The sequence below is a fragment of the Canis aureus genome, chromosome 1, assembly GCF_053574225.1.
Source record: "Canis aureus isolate CA01 chromosome 1, VMU_Caureus_v.1.0, whole genome shotgun sequence".
Classification (NCBI taxonomy): domain Eukaryota; kingdom Metazoa; phylum Chordata; class Mammalia; order Carnivora; family Canidae; genus Canis; species Canis aureus.
In genome coordinates this window covers 117206439-117228882 of record NC_135611.1, presented here as the reverse complement: position 1 = coordinate 117228882, position 22444 = coordinate 117206439, and the positions used below count along the sequence as shown (strand labels likewise).

Genomic DNA, 22444 nt, shown 5'->3' with positions numbered 1-22444 from the left:
AACCCTATGTAGAGATCCAAGTCAATCAAGAAAGCTCCCGCTTCCTTTGTACCATCAAATGAATGCACCGCTCCACCCACACACAGGTCTCTATTTCTTTCCATAATGTCCAAAAATTCATCATGCGAGTTCCAACAGTGAAGAAACATTGGTAATTTTGTTTGTTCTGCCAATTGAAACTTTTTTCAAAATATTTTTTTAACACCAATCTGGACCACTTTCTCTATTATGTCTTGTAAGTCATCTTAAAGCTCCCGACCTCCCCTATAAATTCCTCTGAACATCGGATCTGTCAAGTGCTTACCGATATCCACAAACTTGAAGCGACTCATGTCTACCTCTCGGGCCCCACCCCCGGGAAACAGTTTCGGTGAGCAATTAGCCGATCTCTGCCCTACATTTTGGGACATGCTATTATCTGAAAATAGAGATGGGTTATGTTTGTTTGCCTGTCTCCCTCTGGATTATGACTGTTACATCCCCATCGCTGGTCCAGGGGCCTGGATATAGAAGCACTCAATAAATAAGTGTTGAATAAGTGAATGAAACATTTTCAGGTGATGGAATATTCTGGACACACCAAAAATTATATGTTTAGGGACATGGGAATTGTTCAGGGCATGTCGAATAGGCACTGAGGGTTAAGTGGCATTTAATATAACCCCTGTAACAGAACTCAACGTGGCAGCAACTTAAATAAAATTGTTCTTTCTTCCCTGTAAGTGGTGCAGGGCTGGTAACAAAACTTCTAGTATCAGACACACTTTGACTTATGGCACTGCCATGCCTAGCGGCGTGCCCTGGCCCATGTGGCCCAAGGTGGTTCCCACCACGTCTAAGTGCCAGGGAGCAAGAAGGAGAAAGAGGAAATGAAGCCTCACTCCGCTGCTTCTTCAGAGCATAACTGAGAAATGAAATCCTAGCTTTAGTGTTTAATTTCTTCTGCCTTATGGAGTGTGAGAGTCATCTCTTTGGTTACTTTCCAGGTCAAAGAGCTGATGCCTAACAGTGAAGTCAGGTCACAGGTGAGCAGTTGAAGGGACTATAGCTGCTTGTCCCAGGTTCATACAAGTTGTTTGCAAGTTGATGGGCGGGATGCAAATTGCATATACAAATTTTATATATTATCAGAAATCTAAAAAATCAAGCAGGAAATATAACTAAATAAAGGTTGTCTTTGAAAAGTGGGTGAATTTTTCCTTTTACATTTTCTCTTGCTTATTTTATATATTTTCTACGATGAGCAGGCATTACCAGGTATTTTAAATATTTTAAATTATGAAATATAGCACACCTACAGAAATGGAAAATAAGGATGCACAGTGTACAGGATCATTATAAAATGAACACGCAGGCCTCAGGGTGATCAGGTTGGGATAGGGGAACCCAGAAGCCTGTGAGATGCCAGAGAAGTTACCTGATTTAGCTGGAGCAGGAGGTGGGAGGGAATCACCAAGGAGAGCTTTGTGGTTTGGAAGGATGAGGAAGTTTTTTTTTGTTTTGTTTTTTTTTCTTTTTTTTTTCTTTAAATTTATTTATGATAGTCATACAGAGAGAGGGAGAGAGAGGCAGAGACATAGGCAGAGGGAGAAGCAGGCTCCATGCACCGGGAGCCTGACGTGGGATTCGATCCTGGGTCTCCAGGATCGCACCCTGGGCCAAAGGCAGGCGCCAAACTGCTGTGCCACCCAGGGATCCCCGATGAGGAAGTTTTGTTGTGAGATCATGAAAGCACATACTCTACTGACAGATTCTGTTCTGATGAGGAAGTCTGAATTATATCAATAATCCCCCAAAGGATGATGACGAAGATAACTAAGAATTACTGACCATGTATCCCATGTTGAGCCTTGGGCTGGGTGATGGTGGGGACACAGTGGTCCCTGAGATAGCCCTCCCCACCACCTAAGCCCCCCAATCCAGTCCAGGAGACAGACATTATTGATCACTACTGATATTAATTTGTTATGCTGTCCTGGGGAAGAAGTTTTGGGACTCCTAAGAGTATATAAGAGGGCAACCTGCCCTAGTCTGTAATAGGGGAGGTCAATAAAGACTACTTTGATGAGGTGCAGTCACCAAATCACCTCCAAAGCAAAAAGTGTAGGAGAAATGTTCCTGCAGAGACACAACCTATGCAAGAACCTGGCAGCAGGGAGCCTGGGAAGAGGACTGGGGATAGAATGATGGTTACTTTTTTCCATCTATTTGACTGGGATACAGAGTGCCTCTGAATTTGGCTAAATGTTATTTCCAGGTGTGTGTGTGAGGGTGTTTCCAAGCAAGATTATCATCTGGACCGGTAGACTGACTACGGCTGACTGCCCTCCCCAGTGCAGGAGGCATCATGCAAATCTCTTTGGGCCTGAACAGAACAGAGTCTGAGGAGGGGATAAGTTGAGTTCTCCCTGACTGTGGTGCTGGAACATTGGTCTTCTGCACTCAGACTGGGACTTATATCATTGGTTCCCCTGGTTCTTAGATCTTCAGACTTGGACCAGGACTCAAACCACTGGCTTTCCTAGGCCTCCAGCTTGCAGACAGCAGAACGTGGGACTTCTCAAACTCCATCATGTGCCAATTCCTTATGATAAATCTCTTTCTCTTACTCTGTATATTCTATTGGTTCTGTTTCTCTGGAGGACCCTGACCAATACACCATTAAAGAAAGGGCAGAGTACTTGGGTGGCTAAATTGGCCTTCAGCTTAGATCATGATCCCGGGGTCCTGGGATTGAGTCCTGCATCCAGCTTCTGCTCTGCAGGGAGCCTGCTTCTCCCCCTGCCTGTGTCTCTGCCTCTCTCTCATGAATAAATAAATAAAATCTTTTAAAAAAGAAAGGGCTGTGGAGGGACATTCATCTGGATTAGGTATCACATAATCATTTGGCATCAAATAAGATATAGATTTAGACCTCGTTATCCCATCCCCTCAGGCAAGTGACACCATCTCCCTGAACCTCCACCCCAGTGTTAGTTCCTTTAGGAGAGAGTGAGTTGTGAGTGCCTTTGCAATACCTGCCGGTAAAGCAGTTACCTCAGCTTGTTCATCAAGACCTCAGGAGGCATCAAGCTCAGTTAGTTATGACTATTGTCAACTTATTAATTGATGGCATTGTAACATGAACATCGTTAAAGCAACAAATTGTGAGGATTAGAAGCATGAGCTACAGAGACAGCCTTCCTGAGGTCAAATCTTTTTTTTTTTTTTTTAAATAGGCAGGCTTTACAGGTGCACCTGGGTGGCTCAGTTGGCGAAGTGTCTGCCTTCAGCTCAGATCATGATCTCAGGGTCCTGGGATGAGCCCCATATTATCGGTCTCCCTGCTCAGCAGGAAATCTGCTTCCCCCCTCCAGTCCCTCCCTCCCCATGCTTGTGTGCAAGCTCTCTATCTCTTTTAAATAAAAAATGAAATATTTTTTAAAAAATCTTTTAAAAAATAGGCTTTATGCCCAACGTGGGCCTCAAACTCACAACCCCGAGATCAAGAGTTACATTCTCTACCAACTGAGCCAGCCAGGCACCCCACTGAGTACCAATTTTGATTCTGGTACTTACCAACTGTGTGATCTTAGACAAGTAACCCCATCTCTTTTCTCATGGGATAATAGTAACAACTTCTACCTGCATCAGTTGGAATAGGCTAGGTTATGTTGTGATAACAAATGAGCCCTAGACCTTAGCAGACTAACTCTTCAATTTTTATTTCTTGCTCATAGAAACAGTCAGATTTCCTCCATGCCATGGCTCAGTGAGCCAGTTAGCTTCCTTTATTTGGCACCTTTGTGCTTGCCAGGCTCCCAATGTTACCTAGGCAGGGGATGAGAGAATAGAGGATCCTTCACGGGCCTTTATTTTTATTTTTATATTTTTTAAAGATTTTATTTACTTATTCATGAGAGACACAGAGACAGAGAAAGAGGCAGAGACACAGGCAGAGGCAGAAGCAGGCTCCATGCAGGGAGCCCAACGTGGGACTCGATCCTGGGTCTCCAGGATCACACCCCGGGCCAAAGGCGGTGCTAAACTGCTGAGCCACCAGGGCTGTCCTATTTTTAATTTTTAAAAAATATTTTACTTATTTATTTGACAGAGAGAAAGAGAGAGAGAGCACAAGCAGGGGGAGCAGCAAGCAGGAGAGGAGAAGCAGCCTCACTGCTGAGCAGAGAGCCCGATGTGGGGGGACCCTGAGATCATGACCTTAGCCGAAGGCAGACATTTAACCAACTGAGCCAGCCAGGTGCCACCTGCACTGGCTTTTAAATTCGACATTTAAAAGTGACACTCCCACCAGACCTGGCTGGCTTAATCTGTAGAGCATACAACTCTTGATCTCTGGGTCATGACTATAAGCTTCACATTGGGCATAAACATTACATAAGGGGCACCTGGCTGGCTCAGTTGGTGGAGCATGCAACTCTTGATCTTGGGATTGTAAATTCAAGCCCCACACTGGGTATAGAGATTACTTAAAAATAAAATCTTTAAATAAATAAATAAATAAATAAATAAATACACTCCCGATATTTCCATTCACATTTTATTGGCCAAAACAAGTCATAACCATGTCTGAATTCAAAGGAATCTGGAAGATGGTGGAGGACTTTAGTATGCTTGCTGTACTATCTCCCCTAAGGTGTGCTAGGCACTGTTCTAGGAACTCAGTACCCAGCAGTGAACAAGACGGACAGCAATCCCTTGAGCAGCTAATATTCTAGTGGGGGAGAAAGATAAGGAACTGGATAAATGAGTAAACTATACACCATGTTAGCAGGTGATAAATGATAAAGGAAGCATGTGGGTGCAACGGGGAGTGTGGGGGTGAAATCAAAGATCTGAAAGGATCTTCCTGAGACCACTAGATGTGCAGACTTGAGGCACTAAGGTGTGGCCAGAGAGGGCCTTGGTAAAGGGGTAGCAGCCCTCAAGGGCACCAGGAGATGGGCTCTTTGGATATTGCTGCACTTGCAGGGCCTCCAAGGGGGCTGGGAACAACCAGGTTGAGGTGCCAGTAGTGCTTCTTCTCACTTTCTTAAGGAGGAAGAGGTGAGGTCAGAGAGGTGACAGTACAGATCACTAGCATGGGTGACCATGGTGAGGACTGACTCTTACCAGGAGAGAAGTGTGGCCAGGAGAGGGCCCAGACCTGACTCAGGGTATCACAGGCTCCCTCTGGCTGTGGATGGGGAGCAGACTGTGCGGGCAGGCAGGGAGCACAGAGCCCAGGGAGGAGCTGCTGTGGGGTCAGGTCAGGGAGGATGGAAACTGTCCCGGGCTGGGGCAGTGTTGGTGGAGTCAACATTTCCTGACGGGTTGGCACGGGTGCGGAAGAGAGGTCAGGATGATCCTGGGCTGTGCAGTCTCAGTCACTGGAAGGACAGAGGTGCCATCAACCTAGATGGGGAAAGGGGGGAGGGAGCAGGTTTGGGAGAAGTTAGAAGCTCAGTTTAGGATGTGTGAAGTTTGAGACACTTCTAAGACCCCTACAGAGAAGGTGAATAGAATGCAGTTTGTAGGAGCCTGGAGGTGTCTGGATTGAAGACAGAAATTTGGATCTTAGTAGCCTAGAGATGGACTGTACACCCCGAATGTGGGGGGAGATCCTCTATGGCATGAGCGGATACAGAGGAGGACCAAGGCCTGACACCTGGAGCCGGCCAGGGTTAAAAGGACAGGGAGACTGATCTAGATGCCAGTGAGTGGCAGCGTATTAGGAGAGAGTGTAAGTGGCAAGCCAGCAACTGCAAGCCTCACCCAGTCTCAGGTCGGGGTGGAGACAGGGAGTGCTTCCTAGAAGAGGTGAGTCCTGAGCGACCTGAGTACCTACATCACCAGGTAAAAAAGGCGGGAGTGTTTCAGGTTGAGGGCATGGCCCATGCAAAGGCCTGGCAGGGAGCCCTGGAGAGGGCAGGCAGTGGAAGCTTTCCAGAGTGGTAGGGAAGGGTGTGGTAAGAAGGGAATTTGGATTAGTCGTCACCAAGTTTTGACTTCAGCCAGGCCCAGATTCCTACCTGGTTCTGCCATCCTCTGTGACCTTAGGCAAGTGACCCACCTGGCCTCCATTTTTCTCTCCTGTAAATTCCTGCCTCATAGGCAAGGCTTGTGTAGCAATTCCCTGGCCTGGCTGCTACTACAGTTTTGTCTGATGTGATCTTGTTATCTAGGCTATTATCATATTAATTATATTATTTTAAGTTTATTCCTTTTAGTAATCCCTATACCCAATGCGGGGCTTGAACTCATGACCCCGAGGTCAAGAGTTTCATGCTCTTCCAACTCAGCTAGTCAGGAGCGCCAATATTAATCATATTGGGCAGCCCGGGTGGCTCAGCGGTTTAGCACCGCCTTTGGCCCAGGGCGTGATCCTGGAGACCCTGGATCGAGTCCCACGTCGGGCTCCCTGTACGGAGCCTGCTTCTCCCTCTTCCTGTGTCTCTGCCTCTCTCTCTCTCCTGTGTATTCTCATGAATAAATAAATAAAATCTTAAGAAAAATTAATCATATTATTGAAGTCAATGCTTTAGGGTAGTGGTTAAGGTTACAGGCTAGGGAGTTTACCCTCAGTCAGTTTACTTGTAAAATGGAAATACTGCGTACATCCACGCCATAGGGCTGTTACAAGGGCATGTGAGGTTATATGTAAAGTGCTCAGGAGAGTGCCTGGCCCTTATTTTTATCAGTATCACCTAAGGGTAGGTCAGTCAACCACCTGAGGAATCCAGGTGGGCTACAGGAGGAGGGAACAGCAGCATGGGTACAGGCACACAGTTTCCTCTTTACTAACCTTATTTACCACTCAATTCTGAGGGGGAATGGGAACCTTTGTTTCTCATTTTACAGATGAATAAATCCTTGCTAAAACGAAATGAAACAAAACAAAACAGCCTTGCTCAGAGCCCAAAGGATCCCAGTTATTAAATGTCAGAGCCAGGGTTCAGACTCAAGCTAAGTCAGCCTCCAGGGGAGAGTCGAAGGGGGCCAGACTTTCCAGAAGGCCTGGGAGCCAGATTAGCTCCCTCTGAGGAGCCCTGAAGTTTGGAGGCCGGAGGTCCCCAGAGGGGCTTCCGCTGCCGCCCTTTGCCCTGCCAGCTTCTGCATTCCCCACCCCCTACTTCTCCGCCCGATCTTGGGGACATCTAGCTTCAGAAACCAGGCCAGAGAGACTGACTGTTCGGGTGCCCAGGCCCCTCTTTAGTGATGGGAAGGAGGAGGCGACACTTGGCGCCGCTGACTCGGGGTAAAAGGATGCGGGGGGAGGAGGCACAGGCAACTTTTGTAGGCGGGGAAGTCCTTCCTGCAGTCTGACCGCCACCTGGTTGCTGCAGGGCCCCGGGAAAGCTAGTCCAGCCTTAGCCCCTTGCCCCAAATGCGGGCGCCGGTCCCCGGGCTGTGGGCCGAGCATCCGGGTCTCCAAATGCTTTGTGGCGACAGGACTAGGATCCGGGGCGCGGGCCCGAAGTCCCCTTCCCAGCGGACCGAAAACGGCACCGCGGGGCGCACGGGGGCTCGCTGTGGGGCCAGGATTCACACTGCAACACTAGGGGGGGATCCCGGGCACGGCGACCGCACTCCCTCAAGGACCGGGAAGACCTCGGATCTCGGAGCGCAGGGCGGGGTCCGCACCCACAGCTCAGGAAACGCGCGGGGCGGAGCCGCGGCGGCCGCTCGGGGTCACGGGAGGCGGGCCCGGCGCGCGCAGGCGCAGCTCAGGCCGGCTCTAGGACCGCGCGGAGGCCGGTCGGGCCGCCCGCAGAGCCCAGCCCCGCCCGCAGCCTGAGTCACCCGCCCCGCCCTGCGGAGCCGGACGCGGCCGGAGGCCCGGGAGCAGCGCGGACGAACGGATCCACGGACGAGTGAGCGAGGCGGTGAGCGCCCGATCTGGATTAGCCCTGTACTCCGTAACCCCGGTCCTTGCGGCCCCCATATCCAACACCCTTAAGCCCTGGTCTCAGGGGTCCCCCCCCCGACCCATGATCTCAGACTGGAAGCCCCAGTTATGTCCGGCACCAGGTTATCCCCCCCTCCCCCGCCGGGGACTCTTCCACCCTCTGCCTCAGGATCTAAAGTTCGAGCCCGTGGATTTGAGAGGTACTCCTACAAATTATGCTCAGGGTAGGGTCCCCAGAACCACGATCCTTAGATCCGTTCTTCCAATTCTAATGGGCACCCCGTTATCCCAGGCCCCGGGATTCACACCCACAGTCTTAGACCCGAGCCCGCAGAATCAGCGGCGACATTGTAACCCGCTGCTGGGAGTATCGAAACCCTCAAGCTCACATTTCTGGGTTTCCTGAACCCTGCCCCAGAGCCTTCCAAGTGGAGAATCTCTGATCGGCGCCCCTGACCCGCCCAAGACCCCGAAACCCAGCTCTGGGGCTCGATCTGACTCGAGTACCTAGACATGTCAAAGATGTCTTGCACCAGCTTGGGGCCCCCACCTGGAGAAGCCCCCAGACCTGGACCCTTACCCTGGATGATGCCTATGCACTATGGACTCAGTCCAGGGGCCCTCAAGCCAGAAGGAGATCCTTTGGACCCAGAGGGGATTTCAAACCCGATCCTCAGTCCCTGTCCCACCCATCCGAAAACTACCCTCCCCCAGAACCCCAGACCCCATCCCAAATGCACCGTCAAGCCCGAGCCGGAGCATAAGTCCCTGCCCGGAGGCCTCATGTTACTCCCCAAGTCCGGCTGCCAGAAATGCGTATTTTTGTGTGGAAGGAGCGGGCTCCGTGGCGATGCGGCCCCTTGACCCCCCCTTTCCCCCCCCAGGAATTTTAAATCGCAGCCATGTTCCTGGTTAACTCGTTCTTGAAAGGAGGCGGCGGCGGGGGAGGCGGGGGCCTGGGCGGGGGCCTGGGGAATGTGATCGGAGGCCTGATCAGCGGAGCCGGCGGCGGCGGCGGCGGCGGAGGAGGCGGCGGCGGCGGCGGCGGCGGGGGCGGAACGGCCATGCGCATCCTGGGCGGGGTCATTAGTGCCATCAGGTAAGGCGGGGCCTGAGGGGCGGGGCCCGGCGGAGGAGCATGTCCCGCCTGAGTAGATGGAGGTAACCTGGGGCCTGACCTGCCGTCTTCGAGGCTGGGCCACCCGCCTGGAGGGCGCGGGCCGTAGCGGGGCCGCTGGCAGTTCAGGAGGCGGCGCTTGACGTGGGCGGAGTCTGACGGCTGAGGGGCGATCTGCCGGGCGCCGCTCGGGGAGGTGGGGCTTGGGGGGGCGCGGCCTGCCTCCCGGCGGCCGGGAGACGAACGTTAGGGGGGCGGAGCCGCTGAGCCCGGCCGTCTCTTCCCGGGGCCAGGCCTGCCTTGCGGGCGCGGCGTGGCCGTGGTCTCGGGTCAGTGAGGCGCTGGACCCAGCAGAGGCCGAGGCCGAATGGGATGCGGGAGATGATCCTGAAGGAGGTGGATCTGGCTAGAAGTACGACCTGGTCGAGGTGGAGCGGGTTGTCACCAGGGGCCTCATTAACCGTGGCCCCCCTCGAAGGGGTGGGGACTCCTGGAGCTGGTGGGATGTTGGGAAACACGGGTGTTCAGGAAGCCACAGGACGGAGCAGGTTCCTAGACAGAAGGGGCCTGAGGAGGATGGAGCCCCAGGAAGCTGGGTCAGAGCTTCTATGAAGTGATCTGTTGAGGAATCTGTCACTGGGCAGGTGTGCCCTGGCCTGGCCCTGGCCTACCGCAGGGCGGGCCTCTGAGTTTCCTGCCAGGTGCAACCAGGGCAGCAAAGAGGGACCGTTAAGGCGAGCAGAAGGAGCCGGTGGGGAGGGTGGTGGGCTGGAGTTTGAGGGGTTGGGCACCGTCTTTGGAGGCTCCGCACACTGGCGCTAACTCCCTAACTCTCTCCCCTCAGTGAGGCAGCTGCGCAGTACAACCCAGAGCCTCCGGTAAGCCACCCTCTATAATCGGAGACCCTGCTTCTCACTCCCAGGCTTTTTTCCACACCCATCATTGTCCCTTTGTCCCCCTTATGAAATTCCACTCATTAAATCTCTCCCTTGCCAAGGTCCCCAAACTTAGCTATAGCCACTCCCTGCTTTCTGACCATCTCTCATTTCTTTGATCACCCAGCCACTCAGCCCATTCCGACTTTCCCACCAAGGGCTGTCCTGACCCGGGCACCCCTCCACCACTTGCTCTGAGATCTTTTCCCTCTGCAGCCTCCACGCACCCATTACTCCAACATTGAAGCCAATGAGAGCGAGGAGGTCCGGCAGTTCCGGAGGCTCTTTGCTCAGCTGGCTGGAGATGTAAGTAACCCTGGGCCCCTATCTTTGTCCTAAGTCTTCCACATCTTCCTTTGGGCTGCCCTTGCACACACCCCCAAAAATGGCAATCCCCAAAGAATCCCCATTCTCCTTCATGACATTCTTCCCTTGTGACCATCCCTGACTTTTCCCCACAGGACATGGAAGTCAGTGCCACAGAACTCATGAACATTCTCAACAAGGTCGTAACCAGACGTGAGTTGTTGGGCTCAACACATAGGACAGGTTTTGAGTCATGGGTTGCTGGGGTAGTTGTGACCTCTGGCCTCTGACTTTCAATCTGTCCCCCACAGATCCTGATCTGAAAACTGATGGTTTTGGCATTGACACATGTCGCAGCATGGTGGCCGTGATGGATGTATCCTTGGGGGCAATCTGACTGAAGCCTTGGGTGAAGGAGTTTTGTGAGAGCACGGTTAGGAGAGCCAGGGTGTAGCTTTCATACACACAAATGTGGACATACATATATCAGAACACACACTCACTACCACACACCCAGACGTGTGGCGATAAATAGTAACCTCAGCTATCACAGCTGGCATTTCACAGCTGTTCTGTTAAATAGGCAGAATTGTTTTAGTCCATTTTGTAGGTCAAGAAACTGAGACTCAGAGAGAGGCAATCATTTGTCTGAAGGTTACGCTTTACAAAGTAAGTGGCAGGGTAGGAATTTGGACTCAGGCCTTTTAGGCTCAAGAACCCAAGCTTATTTATTTTCTTTCTTTCTTTCTTTCTTTCTTTCTTTCTTTCTTTCTTTCTTCTTTCTTCTTTCTTTCCTTCTTTTCTTTTTTTTTTCTTTTCTTTCTTTTTCTAAATAAGTACTACACCCAACGTGGGGCTTGAACTCCCCAATCAGAGATCAAGTGTCACACACTCTACTGACTGAGCCAGCCAGGTGCCCCAAGAACCCAAGCTTATAACTGCTATAGGTATGCCTATATACATGATGCACATATATGCAAGGGTACACTGTATAGGTGAAGATATGTGAAGGCATGTTCACAGGAACACACATGCATGTTTGCACATGGGCCAATCATTAATTGATCTTGGATACATGCATGCTCAGCACATAGGGGAAATGTAGACACCTATATATTGTCATGTGATCACATACATATGTAGCACAGAGTTCTACATGCTTGGCTGTGCTGTTTAGTGAGGTTATGGAGCCTCTCTGTGCCTTAATTTGCCAGTCTATAAAATGAAGTGAATGATAATAGTGAAACTGAATTGGAGCTACATGCAAAAGGTTTATTTAGGACAATGCATAGCCATAGCACATCGTAAGTGGTTGTACACATTAGCTGCTACTATGATCATAGGTAGAGTTTCATCTTTGAATTGGTTTCTTTCTCTGACTGGGGAATAATACTGGTGAGGCTGGTGTCTTAAGGACTTAGTGAGAAAAGTGACGTTCCTGCGAAGCTTAGCACTACTTGGCATGTACTAGGTAATTTGATAAGTCTTGGCCATCATTGTTTTTGAGAGTTTGTCAAATATTAGCCCCTGAGCTAAGGGCTTTATCTCATTCTGCTTGTATCACAAACCCAGCAGGTCTTTTTTTTTTTTTTTTATTTATTCATGAGAGACACACAGAGAGAGGCAGAGACAGGCAGAGGGAGAAGCAGGCTCCATGCAGGGAGCCCATTGCGGGACTTGATCCTGGGACTTCAGGATCACGCCCTGGGCTGAAGGCAGACACTCAATTGCTGAACCACCGAGGTGTCCCATCCAGCAGGTCTTTACTATCATCACCTTATTTCCTTAGGGTTCCAAGATACCCTTGTTTTTCCCGTGTGCTGACCTTCATGAAATTAGACTGCTGTTAAGAATTTTATAGGGGTTCCTGGGTGGCTCCGTGGTTGAGCGTCTTCCTTTGGCTCGGATTATGATCCCAGGGTCCTGGGATCAAGTCCCACATCGGGTTCCCTGAGCCTGCTTCTCCCTCTGTCTATGTCTCTGCCTCTGTGTGTCTCTCATGAATGAAATCTTAAAAAATATATATATTTTTTTAAGATTTTGGTTTTTTTTATTTATTCATGACATTGAGAGAGAGAGAGACAGGCAGAGGGAGAAGCAGACTTTGTGCAGGGAGCCTGATGTGGGACTCGATCCCCAGTCTCCAGGATCACACCCTAGGCTGAAGGCGGTGCTAAACCCCTGGGCCACCGGGGCTGCCCCCACAAAAAAAGAATTTTATAAATGAGTTAGTTACTATTTTCAGGTGAGGAATTTATAGTTTAGAGAAGTTCAATATAATTCCCCATGGTTATGCTTATCGATTGATTTTTAATTATATTTTACTAAAAAATATTTAGGGGGATCCCTGGGTGGCTCGGCGGTTTCGCGCCTGCCTTTGGCCCAGGGCGCGATCCTGGAGTCCCGGGATCGAGTCCCGTGTCCGGCTCCCAGCATGGAGCCTGCTTCTCCCTCCTCCTGTCTCTGCCTCTCTCTCTCTCTATCATAATAAATAAATAAATCTTTAAAAAAATATTTAGTAATCTTTACACCCAATGTGGTGTTCAAACTCATGACCCTGAGATCAAGAGTCATGGGCTCTTCCAACTGAGCCAGCCAGGAACCCCCAAAATAAAATCTTAAAAAAAAAAAAAAGAAATATGAACTAAACTATGTGTGGATAAAAAGAAAAGTCAAACCATATCCAAGATGACGTGACAGCTGGGATAGGAGCTGGGGTTTTAGCCCAGGTTCCCCTGCCTGGTCGTTTTGCATACAGTGCATGTGTCTGGGTACAGCCGTCACACTATTCTTAACACACTTCCACCAGAGTGACACCACAGGCAAGCTGGGCTTCCAGGAATTCAAGTATCTGTGGAACAACATCAAAAAGTGGCAGGTATGTGGTGACCTCAAAGTCCTAGCACCAAGACCCTCAGGCCGTGCCCCATGAAGTTCAGTTTAATCCTTACCTGTCTGTCCCCATGCAGGCTATATACAAACAATTTGACGTTGACCGTTCAGGCACCATCTGCAGCAGTGAACTCCCGGGGGCCTTTGAGGCAGCAGGTACGGCTGGCAGGGAGGTGGCCTGACTGGGGGTGGGATTGGTACGGCGGTCCCCAGTGAGCTGGTCTGAGCCTAAATCTTAGGGGTGGGAGCGGGTTGGGCCTTGTGGCCTCCACACCTGAGACATGAAACCATTCTCAGGGTTCCACCTGAATGAACATCTCTACAACATGATCATCCGACGCTACTCGGATGAAGGAGGGAACATGGATTTTGACAACTTCATCAGCTGCCTGGTCAGGCTGGATGCCATGTTCCGTGAGTGATACCCCAGCTCTCTTCCCAGGTGGGGGTTTGCTCCACCTCCTTTGGCCAGAGTCTCCTTCGAGACTGATCCTGAGGCAAGCAACGCCAGGGACCACAGCAGCCCCAGCCCCTGCCCTCACATCACTCACGATCTAGCAGAGAAGAGGCAAATCTCCAGGCAGTGACAGCCCCGAACGGTTATAGTTGGGGCAGGGGAAGTGCAGGGCAGTGATCAGGCCTGGGAGGAGCAGTGGGTGTAGATTTGTGACTGGGGAAGCTCAGGGGGCTATTTGAACCTAGGAGGCACCTGATGCAGAATAAGGGGTCAAGGAGGGCTTCCTGGAGGAGGGCATGTGTGAACTGAGGCCTGAGGGATGAGGAGGAGTGACCCCAGGGAGAGAGTGGAGATGAGTGTTGCTGTGGGAACAGCCTGTGCCAAGGTGCTTTTGGTGTTTGCTGAACTCAGTTCTGAACGCTGAAGGGGTCTGGGGAGCAGAGCCATAAGGCTGGAGGAGTCAGTAGGGGCTGGATTGCAAGGGCTCTTGTGGACACAAATGCATTCAATCCTTAAGACCACCCTGAGAAAGTGGGAATTATTGTCGCCATTTTCTGGGGGAGGAAACTAGGGTTCAAGGAGGCAACACTGCTTGCTCACAGCCACTCAGGCAGGAAGTTGCAAAGTCAGAATTTGAACTCGGATCTGAGAGAACTGTGGGAAAAGAAGCAGGAGCAATGGGCACGGTCAGGCCATGCACGGCTGTGAGTGTCATGTTCAGGGGTGCTCAGACATTTATTGGGAGCAGTGGAGAGCCATAGCAGGTTCTAGTCAGAGAAAGGTCAGGGTCAGTTTTGGCTGAGGAAGAGCCCAGGGAAGGCAAAGCATTAAAACCATGGGTAGAGGGGATCCCTGGGTGGCTCAGCGGTTTGGCGCCTGCCTTCAGCCCAGGGTGTGATCCTGGAGTCCCGGGATCGGGTCCCACGTCGGGCTCCTGCATGGAACCTGCTTCTGCCTCTGCCTGTGTCTCTGTCTCTGTCTCTCTGTGTCTCTCAAGAATAAATAAATAAAATCTTTAAAAAAAATAAAATAAAACCATGGGTAGAAAAAACAAATAAATAAAACCATGGGTAGAGAAAAAGGGGCAGGTATGTCAGGGACGTGAAGAGAAGTCACTTATGAGAAGGTCTAAGAAATGGCCATTGGATTTACCACCAAGAGGGCCAGTAGGAACTACAGAAAGGAGCGTCTGGGACACCATGTATGTGGACACCCGAGGGTGGTAAGCAAGAGAGGGAGCAAAGACAGTGTAGGCCCAGGTTTGGCTGTGGGTGGGGAATACAGAGTCGGGTTTCAGGACGTGAGTGGGGACTACTCCGGACAGTAGGAGCAGGAAGTGGAGCCTGTAGAGCCTCCTCCCAGTAGCCAGTTGAGGCTGGAACTGGATGGCTAGGTCCTCAGAGGTATGTAGGAGGCTGGGGCTTGGGCAGAGGTGGGGTACATACAGGTCAGTATATGGAGGCCACTATCGAGGGGCTCACAGCCTGGCTTCCAATCCTCATGTCCCTGGACCACATCACTTCAGTTCTTCACATCACTTCACTTCTCTGTACCTTGTTTGTTTGTTTGTTTATTTATTTATTTATTTATTTATATTTTTATTTTTTTAAATTTATGATAGTCACACAGAGAGAGAGAGAGAGAGGCAGAGACACAGGCAGAGGGAGAAGCAGCCTCCATGCACCGGGAGCCCGATGTGGGATTCGATCCCAGGTCTCCAGGATCGCGCCCTGGGCCAAAGGCAGGTGCCAAACTGCTGCGCCACCCAGGGATCCCTGGAATGCACTTTATACAGTGCTTGGCACAGAGTAAGAACTCAGTAAAGTGCTAGCCATTATTTTATTATTTTTTCATATTATTTGAAAAAAAACTATTAAGTAAACTCTACATACAATGTGGGGCTTGAACTCATGACCCAGAGATCAAGAGCAGCATGCTCCAACTGAACAAGACCCGTGCCCCAAGTGCTAGTCGTCATTATCATCATTCCATATGTACATTTTTATCCTTTTTATTTGTTTTTTATTTATTTATTAAAGGTTTTATTTATTTATTCATGAGAGACACACAGAGAGAGGCAGAGACACAGGCAGAGGGAGAAGCAGGCTCCTCGCAGGGAGCCCGATGTGAGACTGGATCCCTGGACCCTGGGATCATACCCTGAGCCTAAGGCAGACATTCAACCACTGAGCCACCAGGCCGCCCTATTTTTTTTCTTCAGATTTTATTTTTATTTATTTTTATTTTTTAAAAGATTTTATTTATTCATGAGAGACCCAGAGAGAGAGAAGCAGAGACACAGGCAGAGGGAGAAGCAGGCTCCATGCAGGGAGCCTGACGTGGGACTCAATCCCAGGTTTCCAGGATCGTGTCCCCCGGCTGAAGGTGGCACCAAACCGCTGAGCCACCTGGGCTGCCCCAAGATTTTATTTTTAATCTCCACACCCAACATGGGGCTCAAACTCACAACCCTGAGATCAAGAGTCGCATTCTCTAGCAACTGAGCCAGCCAGATGCCGCTGCATGTTTTTATCCTAAAAGCCAAATCCCCCAACCCTTTTCTTCTCTAGGTGCCTTCAAATCTCTTGACAAGAATGGCACTGGACAAATTCAGGTGAACATCCAGGAGGTAAGAGCTCTCATTCTGAGATGTGGGTGCCCAGCAGGGGACACCCCCCCTCCCCTCAGCCTCATGTACCAATTGCTCCCTCCCTCCTATTTCCCAACAACCCCTGGGGGAAGGACAGAGAGAGGTGTCAGCTATTCCTCAGTTCCCTGCTCCTCACCCTGTGCCTTCCTCTCCCCAGTGGCTGCAGCTGACGATGTATTCCTGAATGGGAACCCCAGACCTGCCCCCTCATCGCCTCGCTATAGGAGTCACCTTGGATTCTTCTGTCTCTCCCAGGGCCGAGCCAGTCTGCAGTCTCGTCTTCATGGGTCCTACTGACCCACAGGTCTTTTGGTTCCCCCAGCCCTTGGCACTTGGCTTCTCAGCCAACAGCCAGGGCCCAACATGCCCCAACAAGCCATGCCCCAAGTTACCCCTGGCTCTGAGACACTCTAACACACCTTGTCCTGAGGGTCACCCCACCCTCGGCACACCCATCCCACACCCGCTCCGTAACCCCTGTCATGCACCTGTGCCAAACCCGGTAGTTATGTTGCTTCCACACCCCAAGGGCCCTTCTCTCAGTCTCGGGAAGATCACTCCAGTCCCTACACACTCTGGCACACTTGTTCACAGTTACCACCCTGGCAGCCAAACTCCAGGCCATAACAGGCCCCGGGCGCCACCGTGCCTTTGTCTGTACTCTGCTCTCAGCCTGCCAGGCCCAGGAGGAAATAAAAGCACCCCAGTTGCTGCTCTCTCTAAAATCTGCCTCCTGTTCTGAGAGTTGAGGGGGAGGCTCTGTCTCTGTCAGGAGCAGAGGGAAGTCGGGTCCTAGCGGCGGGGGTGGTTTAGTCTGTATCCCCAGGCCTGGATCTGCATGTTTCCTAGTCCTTTTCTTGTCTTTGTCCTTTTTCCCATACTGGATTCTAGTTGAGCTATACTCTTTTCTTGCTGAGCTCCCTGTGGAGGCTGAGACTGGGACCCAGAAGCCTGGACAGTCTCTGCTTCTGCTGCAAGATCCAGGCTCTTGGGAGATGTCAGTACCCCCACCCTAGCTCTGTTCCCCAAGGCCATGCTTGCTCCCTCTTGGCTCTGTCCTCACTTGCCTCTGCCTCTGTTGTGTCATGGATCCTGTTCAGTATCTTCCTTCCTACTCTTGAGGGTCTGGAGGGAGAGGGGCTGCCATCCTAGAATAGAGCCCCCTCTGGAATTCCAGGACGTGATCCCAGATCCCCAGGCCCTAAGAGGCAGCCCAGGGGGACCGTAGGGGTCCCTAGCTCCTCAGGAGGGCTGAGAGGCAGCAATATCCTGGGAGTAGCTTTGTAGTTGTAGTAATCCTCTAGCACGAGGGGCTCAGGGCTGGGGCAGTGGGCTGTCCTGGTGTCGCAATCCCTTGCTGGTGGGAGGATGGGCTTGCCAGGGGCGGGCAAACAAACGGAGGCCACAGCTGGGCTGGGTTCCCCAAAAAGCCAGCACATTTATTGATGCTTGTTCAGGTTCTCCAGGCTTCTTGGTCTCACTTCTTATGAGGGAAGGAGGCCCAGCCAAGGAAGTACAGGCTATAGACAGTGCCTAGGGAGGGAGGAAGGTGACACAGGGTGAGATCCTAATTGCCTCCCTGGACTCTATCTCAGCTTTTTAAAGCCCCTCTGCAGGCTCCTCAATCACCAGTCTGGATCCCAGCCCCAAGTCAGGCTCCAGCTCCCTTCCCAAACTGCACTTAAGGTGGAGAATCCCATAGTCTTGATCCAGACTAGGCTGCGGCTTTCTCCACAATTCCTGCCTGGGCCCCCACTCCTGGGGCAGAAGCCCAAGCCTATGTGTCCCCTCCATACATGCTAGCGCCAACTCCTGGACTGTCCCCAAACCTGGTCAGCTCGCAACCCAATCCCCTTCCTGAGCCCCAGCCCAGCCACTAGCCCTCTCCGCAAACCTCAGCCTGGGAAGCAGCAAACCTCAGCCTGGGAAGCAGCGCGAGCCGGCCTCCTCCCCCAGCAGCTCATGCGGTGGCAGCCGGCACTCACCCCCCAGACACAACCCCATGGTCACTCGGTACAGGATGTTGTCCGTTCCCCCGCCCTTCAGGTGCACCGGGAGGTCATTGTCCGCCTGGGTGGTGGAGGCATCGGGTGAGAAAGGGGTTCGGTGGACTGCACCCCGTCTGTCCCTACTGTGTGTGCTCCAGGACCAAGCCAGGGGTCTGGATTCTTCCCCTCGCCCCGCCCCCGGCTCCTCCTACCTGGAAGAGTTTCTGTTTCTCAGCCACTCGGTTCTGGAAGCGGTTCCGGGCAGTTGAGCTGAAAGAGCGAACCAGCGCCTGGGAGACCTGGCGGGGAGGGAGGGGATGGGTGTCGGAGACACCAGAAAGGGTGCCCCCAAGGGGTCTGGCTGTTGGGGGGGCGGGGTGAGGGGATGGGCTCTCAGGCCTGGACGTGGGGACGGCCCTTCCTGTGTCTCAGCGGCAAGATCCGAACTGCCACTACCAGGCAAGGCAAGGGTTCTGTCCAGAAAGGCCCAGAGAAAGGGGACTCGCGCCGAGTCTGGCTTAGAGGTTTCCCGGTTGTTTAGAGGGTCTCGGAAGAGGAGCAGACCCAGAAGGAGACTTGTTCTGCGGGTCCAAGCCCCGAGATTTTTGTTTTTATTTATTTAATTTTTTTAAGGAGGGAAGCTTTCCTAGATTAACGGGAACGCTCCAGCCCTGGGTCCGTGCGCCTACGGGGGTTTGCATAGTGCCTGGGAAGGCCGCGGAGGGCAAGGGCGTTAGGTTCCCAGGGCCTAGTCCGGAGATGTTAACGCGGCCCCGGATGAAGGGCAGGAGCTCACTCCGCGGCGCTGGGCCGTGTTAGGGGCCGCGGCGGTCTCGCAAGCCCTTGGGTTAGCAGCCGGGGTTGAGAGCCCCGTGCTGTTTAGGAGGGAGCCCCGAACCCTGAAGGGGGCTCACGTTCCAAGGCCCCAGATCCCGGGAAGTTTAGTGAGTCTCGCATCGAGGCGAGCGCTTCCAGGTTGGGTTCCCCGGCCGGCCCTTGGGGGCCCTCACCCGCAGGGCCCTCATTGTGCGTCCTCCTCTTCGGCGATGTCACCTCCCCTCTCAACCCAAGGACACACGGAGCCCTCCCCTCCCCGGGGATCCCAGGCCACGCCCTCGGCGCGCCGCGTGACAGCTTTGTCCCGGGGTCGTGGCGGCTGGGGGGGGGGGGGGTGCGGGGGCGGGAAGATTCGCGTTCCTGCCGCAGGCGCGCCGAGAGCACGCTCCAATCCCGCCCCCGCGCCTAAAGCTCCGAAGCATCCGTTACTCGGAATTTCTTTGGTCCAAGTGGGGAGGAGCACGGAACTAGGGAATGCATTTTTGGTTTGTTTCTGCGGAGATACCCGTCCGGGGCGAGTGCAGTTCCTCTCCCTGGGTCTCAGATCTATCCCTACGGGAGATGGTATTGGAGAGCGAGTGAGGGCGCAGATAACCGGGTTCCAGCTTCTCGTTCTGTCTGCCTAGACTGGGTGATTGCACCTTCCGAGCCTTAGTTACCGTGTCTGTAACGTGGGAGCTAAATCAGGATCTTCCTCAAAGGTTTGTTGTGAGCATTAAATGAGCTCATAGAACAGCATAACTGAGCCAACCAACCGTTATAATGGTGGTAATAACTTGCACAATTATTGCATAACTGAGCTGATAACTGCACAGAAACAAATGAGAGTCCTTATTTTTACTACTTTCTAGCAATAGGCGTGTTAAAAAACAAGTTTAGCCCAGTCAATGTGAAGATCTGAAAGATTTCATTAAATGATTCGTGAATTGGGCAGCAACCCCATCTATCGAAAGGAAGGGAGCTCCGTGGAGCTACAGAAAAGCAAAGGTTTTGAAAGGCCGCTGGGGAGAAAAATTAAAAAAAAAAAGGGGGGGGGGGAATTAGCAAAGAATGCACTGTTTTAGGCCCGGTCTGTCTCCTAAGGGGAATGGATGGGGTTTATGGGATTACCTCCTAGTGTTGACCAGTGAATTCCAATTTGGCTGGTTAACGGTTATATTCCTGGGGGTGTTGAAACGGCAGTTAGGTTAGGTATTCAGTCTTGGTTTACTGAAGTGGGGCCCTAGCACAAGTGACTGTATTAAACCTGTGATTTTTCTTTTAATGGGTTTATATACCAAGTATTTTTATACTTAATTTTCCTTTTTACCATGAAAAATTAAAAACAGAAAAAAGGGAGAAAGGACCCATCCACCACCAGCTTCAGCAATCATCACCATTATAATATATTTCATGTATTTGCCCCCATTCAACTCCTTTTTTCGCTTTATTGAAGTATTTTAAAGCAAATTGCAGCATCATAATTCATATTTACATATGTGTCTCTAACAGATGACTTTTAAAAAAGGAAAAACCTGATGATCCCCAGTTTGTGGATTGAATCTGGGATTCAGAAAGATCATTTAAATTTTTTTCTTTTTATTTGTAGGACAGTGGGTGAATTCTTTAAAAAAAAAGTCTGTAGATTAGACAGTAACATTGTGTCAGTGTTAATTTCCTGATTTTGATGAGTGTGCTGTGAGTATGTAAAAGGATGTCCTTATTTTTAGGAAACACGTGCTGAAGTATCTGGGAGTAAAAGGTATCATATCTGTAACTTACTACCTTAAGATGGTTAAGAGACAAACTATATTTCTATATTCATGTCTATTTGATCCTGATGTGCTGCCAGTTAAGTACAGTTGCCCTCATGGTTTAGTCATGACTGTGGCATAGCCTAAAAGGGTTTAACAATCTCTTTTAAAGAGGGCTTTTATAACAAGTACATTCCCTTAACACTTTCAAACTATGCTTGTAAATTTAATACGTTAGACTTTTCCATTTAAGAGCTACAGTAGGCCAATTTAACAGATGACTCTTTGCTTAATACTTAACATAAGTTTTATGACTTTAGAATTATAAACTTATAAATGCATCAAATCTTATATTCCACTAATTGTTCCAATAGTGTATGTAAATAGTAAGGTTTCAACTAACAGTAAGTCTTAGTTACTAACTGGATTCCATATTTTAAATTGGAATTATAAAATTGACTTCTCATTTGAACAAGTTTTGTAATATTAAAGTTAATAAATAATATTCACAGGTTCCTTAAAACAAAAAAAGTTAATACCATGGTTTTGTCCATCTTAAGTATTTCTTTACATGATTTTTTTTATTTATTTTTTAAAGGTTTTATTTATTTATTCATGATAGAGAGAGAGAGAGAGAGGCAGAAACACAGGCAGAGAGAGAAGCAGGCTCCTTGCAAGGAGCCTGATGCAGGACTCGATCCAAGGACCAGGACCCCAGGATCATGCCCTGGGCCAAAGGCAGGCGCCAAACTGCTGAGCCACCCAGGGATCCTAATATTTCTTTTTTTTAAAAAAGATTTTATTCATTTGTTATTGAGAGACACAGAGAGGGAGAGAGACAGAGACATAGGCAGAGGGAGAAGCAGGCTCCATGCAGGGAGCCTGATGTGGGACTTGATCCCGGGACTTCAGGATCACACCCTGGGCCAAAGGCAGACTCTCAACCACTGAGCCACCCAGGCATCCCTTTACATAATATTTCTAAATGTAATTTTTATTAGTGAATTCAAAATCTTCCCAAGGTTATATCGTGCTTATTTACACCATAAGATGCTCAATATCACACCATCAAGCATCATAAGGGGAAGTACAAATTAAAACCACAATGAGATACCACTACATACCCACTGGATGGCCAAGATTAAAAAGCTGACCGCACCAAATGCTGATGAGGATGTAGAACAATTGTAAGTCTCATACATTGCTGTCCAATCAGGAGATAGAAACCACCCAACAGATTAAACAGGGACATTTAATATAAAGAATTATTAACTATGATAAAAGAGTGTAAGAAACAAGGAAACCCTTTATAGTACCCTAGTGTTGAGACTACCGAAGAAAGGAAAAAATTGGAAGGGATTTAGACTTTTGCATGATTTGACCATTAGACGACAGAGAAGTTTGCCAGCTTAGCCAGGCAAGACTAGTCTGGAGTCGCTGGATGAATAGACAAGCCTCTGGAGTGTAGGCAGGGGAGCAGACGTTCAGTGACTGGTAGAGTGGACATGCAGTGGGAGTTGGTGCTGGCAGAGGCAGGGGCCTCCATGGCATGCAGGTCATGGAGGATGGGAAAGCTGTTTGCAGAAGGAATGACTGCTTGGTGTATGGCCCTTTGGACCACAGGTGCTTGTGTGCAAGCTA

The 22444-nt window shown here is 50.5% G+C and overlaps 2 protein-coding genes and 2 long non-coding RNA genes across 11 annotated transcripts in view; 2 read left to right on the top strand and 2 right to left on the bottom strand.

Annotated features, from left to right (window-relative positions):
* Positions 1-4532: 4532 nt before the first annotated feature.
* On the bottom strand, positions 4533-9210 carry LOC144322223 (uncharacterized). Its single transcript, XR_013387827.1, has 3 exons — positions 9067-9210; positions 5113-5394; positions 4533-4714 (listed from the first exon to the last, which is right to left on the bottom strand). It is a non-coding gene; the product is annotated as an uncharacterized LOC144322223 (long non-coding RNA).
* CAPNS1 (calpain small subunit 1) lies at positions 7716-16970 on the top strand. Of its 4 annotated transcripts, XM_077910367.1 has the most exons (11): positions 7716-7865; positions 8773-8987; positions 9850-9883; positions 10157-10246; positions 10402-10459; positions 10558-10622; positions 13056-13124; positions 13216-13294; positions 13436-13552; positions 16166-16224; positions 16403-16970. In XM_077910367.1, exons 2-11 carry the CDS (start codon positions 8791-8793, stop codon positions 16427-16429), a joined length of 795 nt encoding a protein of 264 aa, XP_077766493.1. In that variant the 5' UTR covers positions 7716-7865; positions 8773-8790; the 3' UTR covers positions 16430-16970. The 4 variants fall into 4 exon arrangements, with proteins under 4 accessions (XP_077766493.1, XP_077766571.1, XP_077766717.1 ...); XM_077910445.1 differs by lacking the exons at positions 7716-7865; positions 8773-8987 and adding an exon at positions 9002-9049; XM_077910591.1 differs by lacking the exons at positions 7716-7865; positions 8773-8987 and adding an exon at positions 9177-9201.
* Positions 16971-17659: 689 nt separating this feature from the next.
* Positions 17660-19398, bottom strand: COX7A1 (cytochrome c oxidase subunit 7A1). 3 transcript variants are annotated; one of them, XM_077911123.1, is made up of 4 exons: positions 19244-19398; positions 18446-18532; positions 18140-18315; positions 17660-17778 (listed from the first exon to the last, which is right to left on the bottom strand). In XM_077911123.1, exons 1-3 carry the CDS (start codon positions 19256-19258, stop codon positions 18163-18165), a joined length of 255 nt encoding a protein of 84 aa, XP_077767249.1. In that variant the 5' UTR covers positions 19259-19398; the 3' UTR covers positions 17660-17778; positions 18140-18162. The 3 variants fall into 3 exon arrangements, with proteins under 3 accessions (XP_077767249.1, XP_077767173.1, XP_077767332.1); XM_077911047.1 differs by having other exon boundaries at positions 18162-18315; XM_077911206.1 differs by having other exon boundaries at positions 18231-18315; positions 19244-19396.
* The window catches only part of LOC144321517 (uncharacterized), a 59327-nt gene continuing 55450 nt past the window's right edge, over positions 18568-22444 (top strand). For all 3 annotated transcript variants that reach the window (XR_013387159.1, XR_013387266.1, XR_013387226.1), the window contains exon 1: positions 18568-19771. This is a non-coding gene — a long non-coding RNA (uncharacterized LOC144321517). The remainder of the gene's footprint in view (positions 19772-22444) is intronic.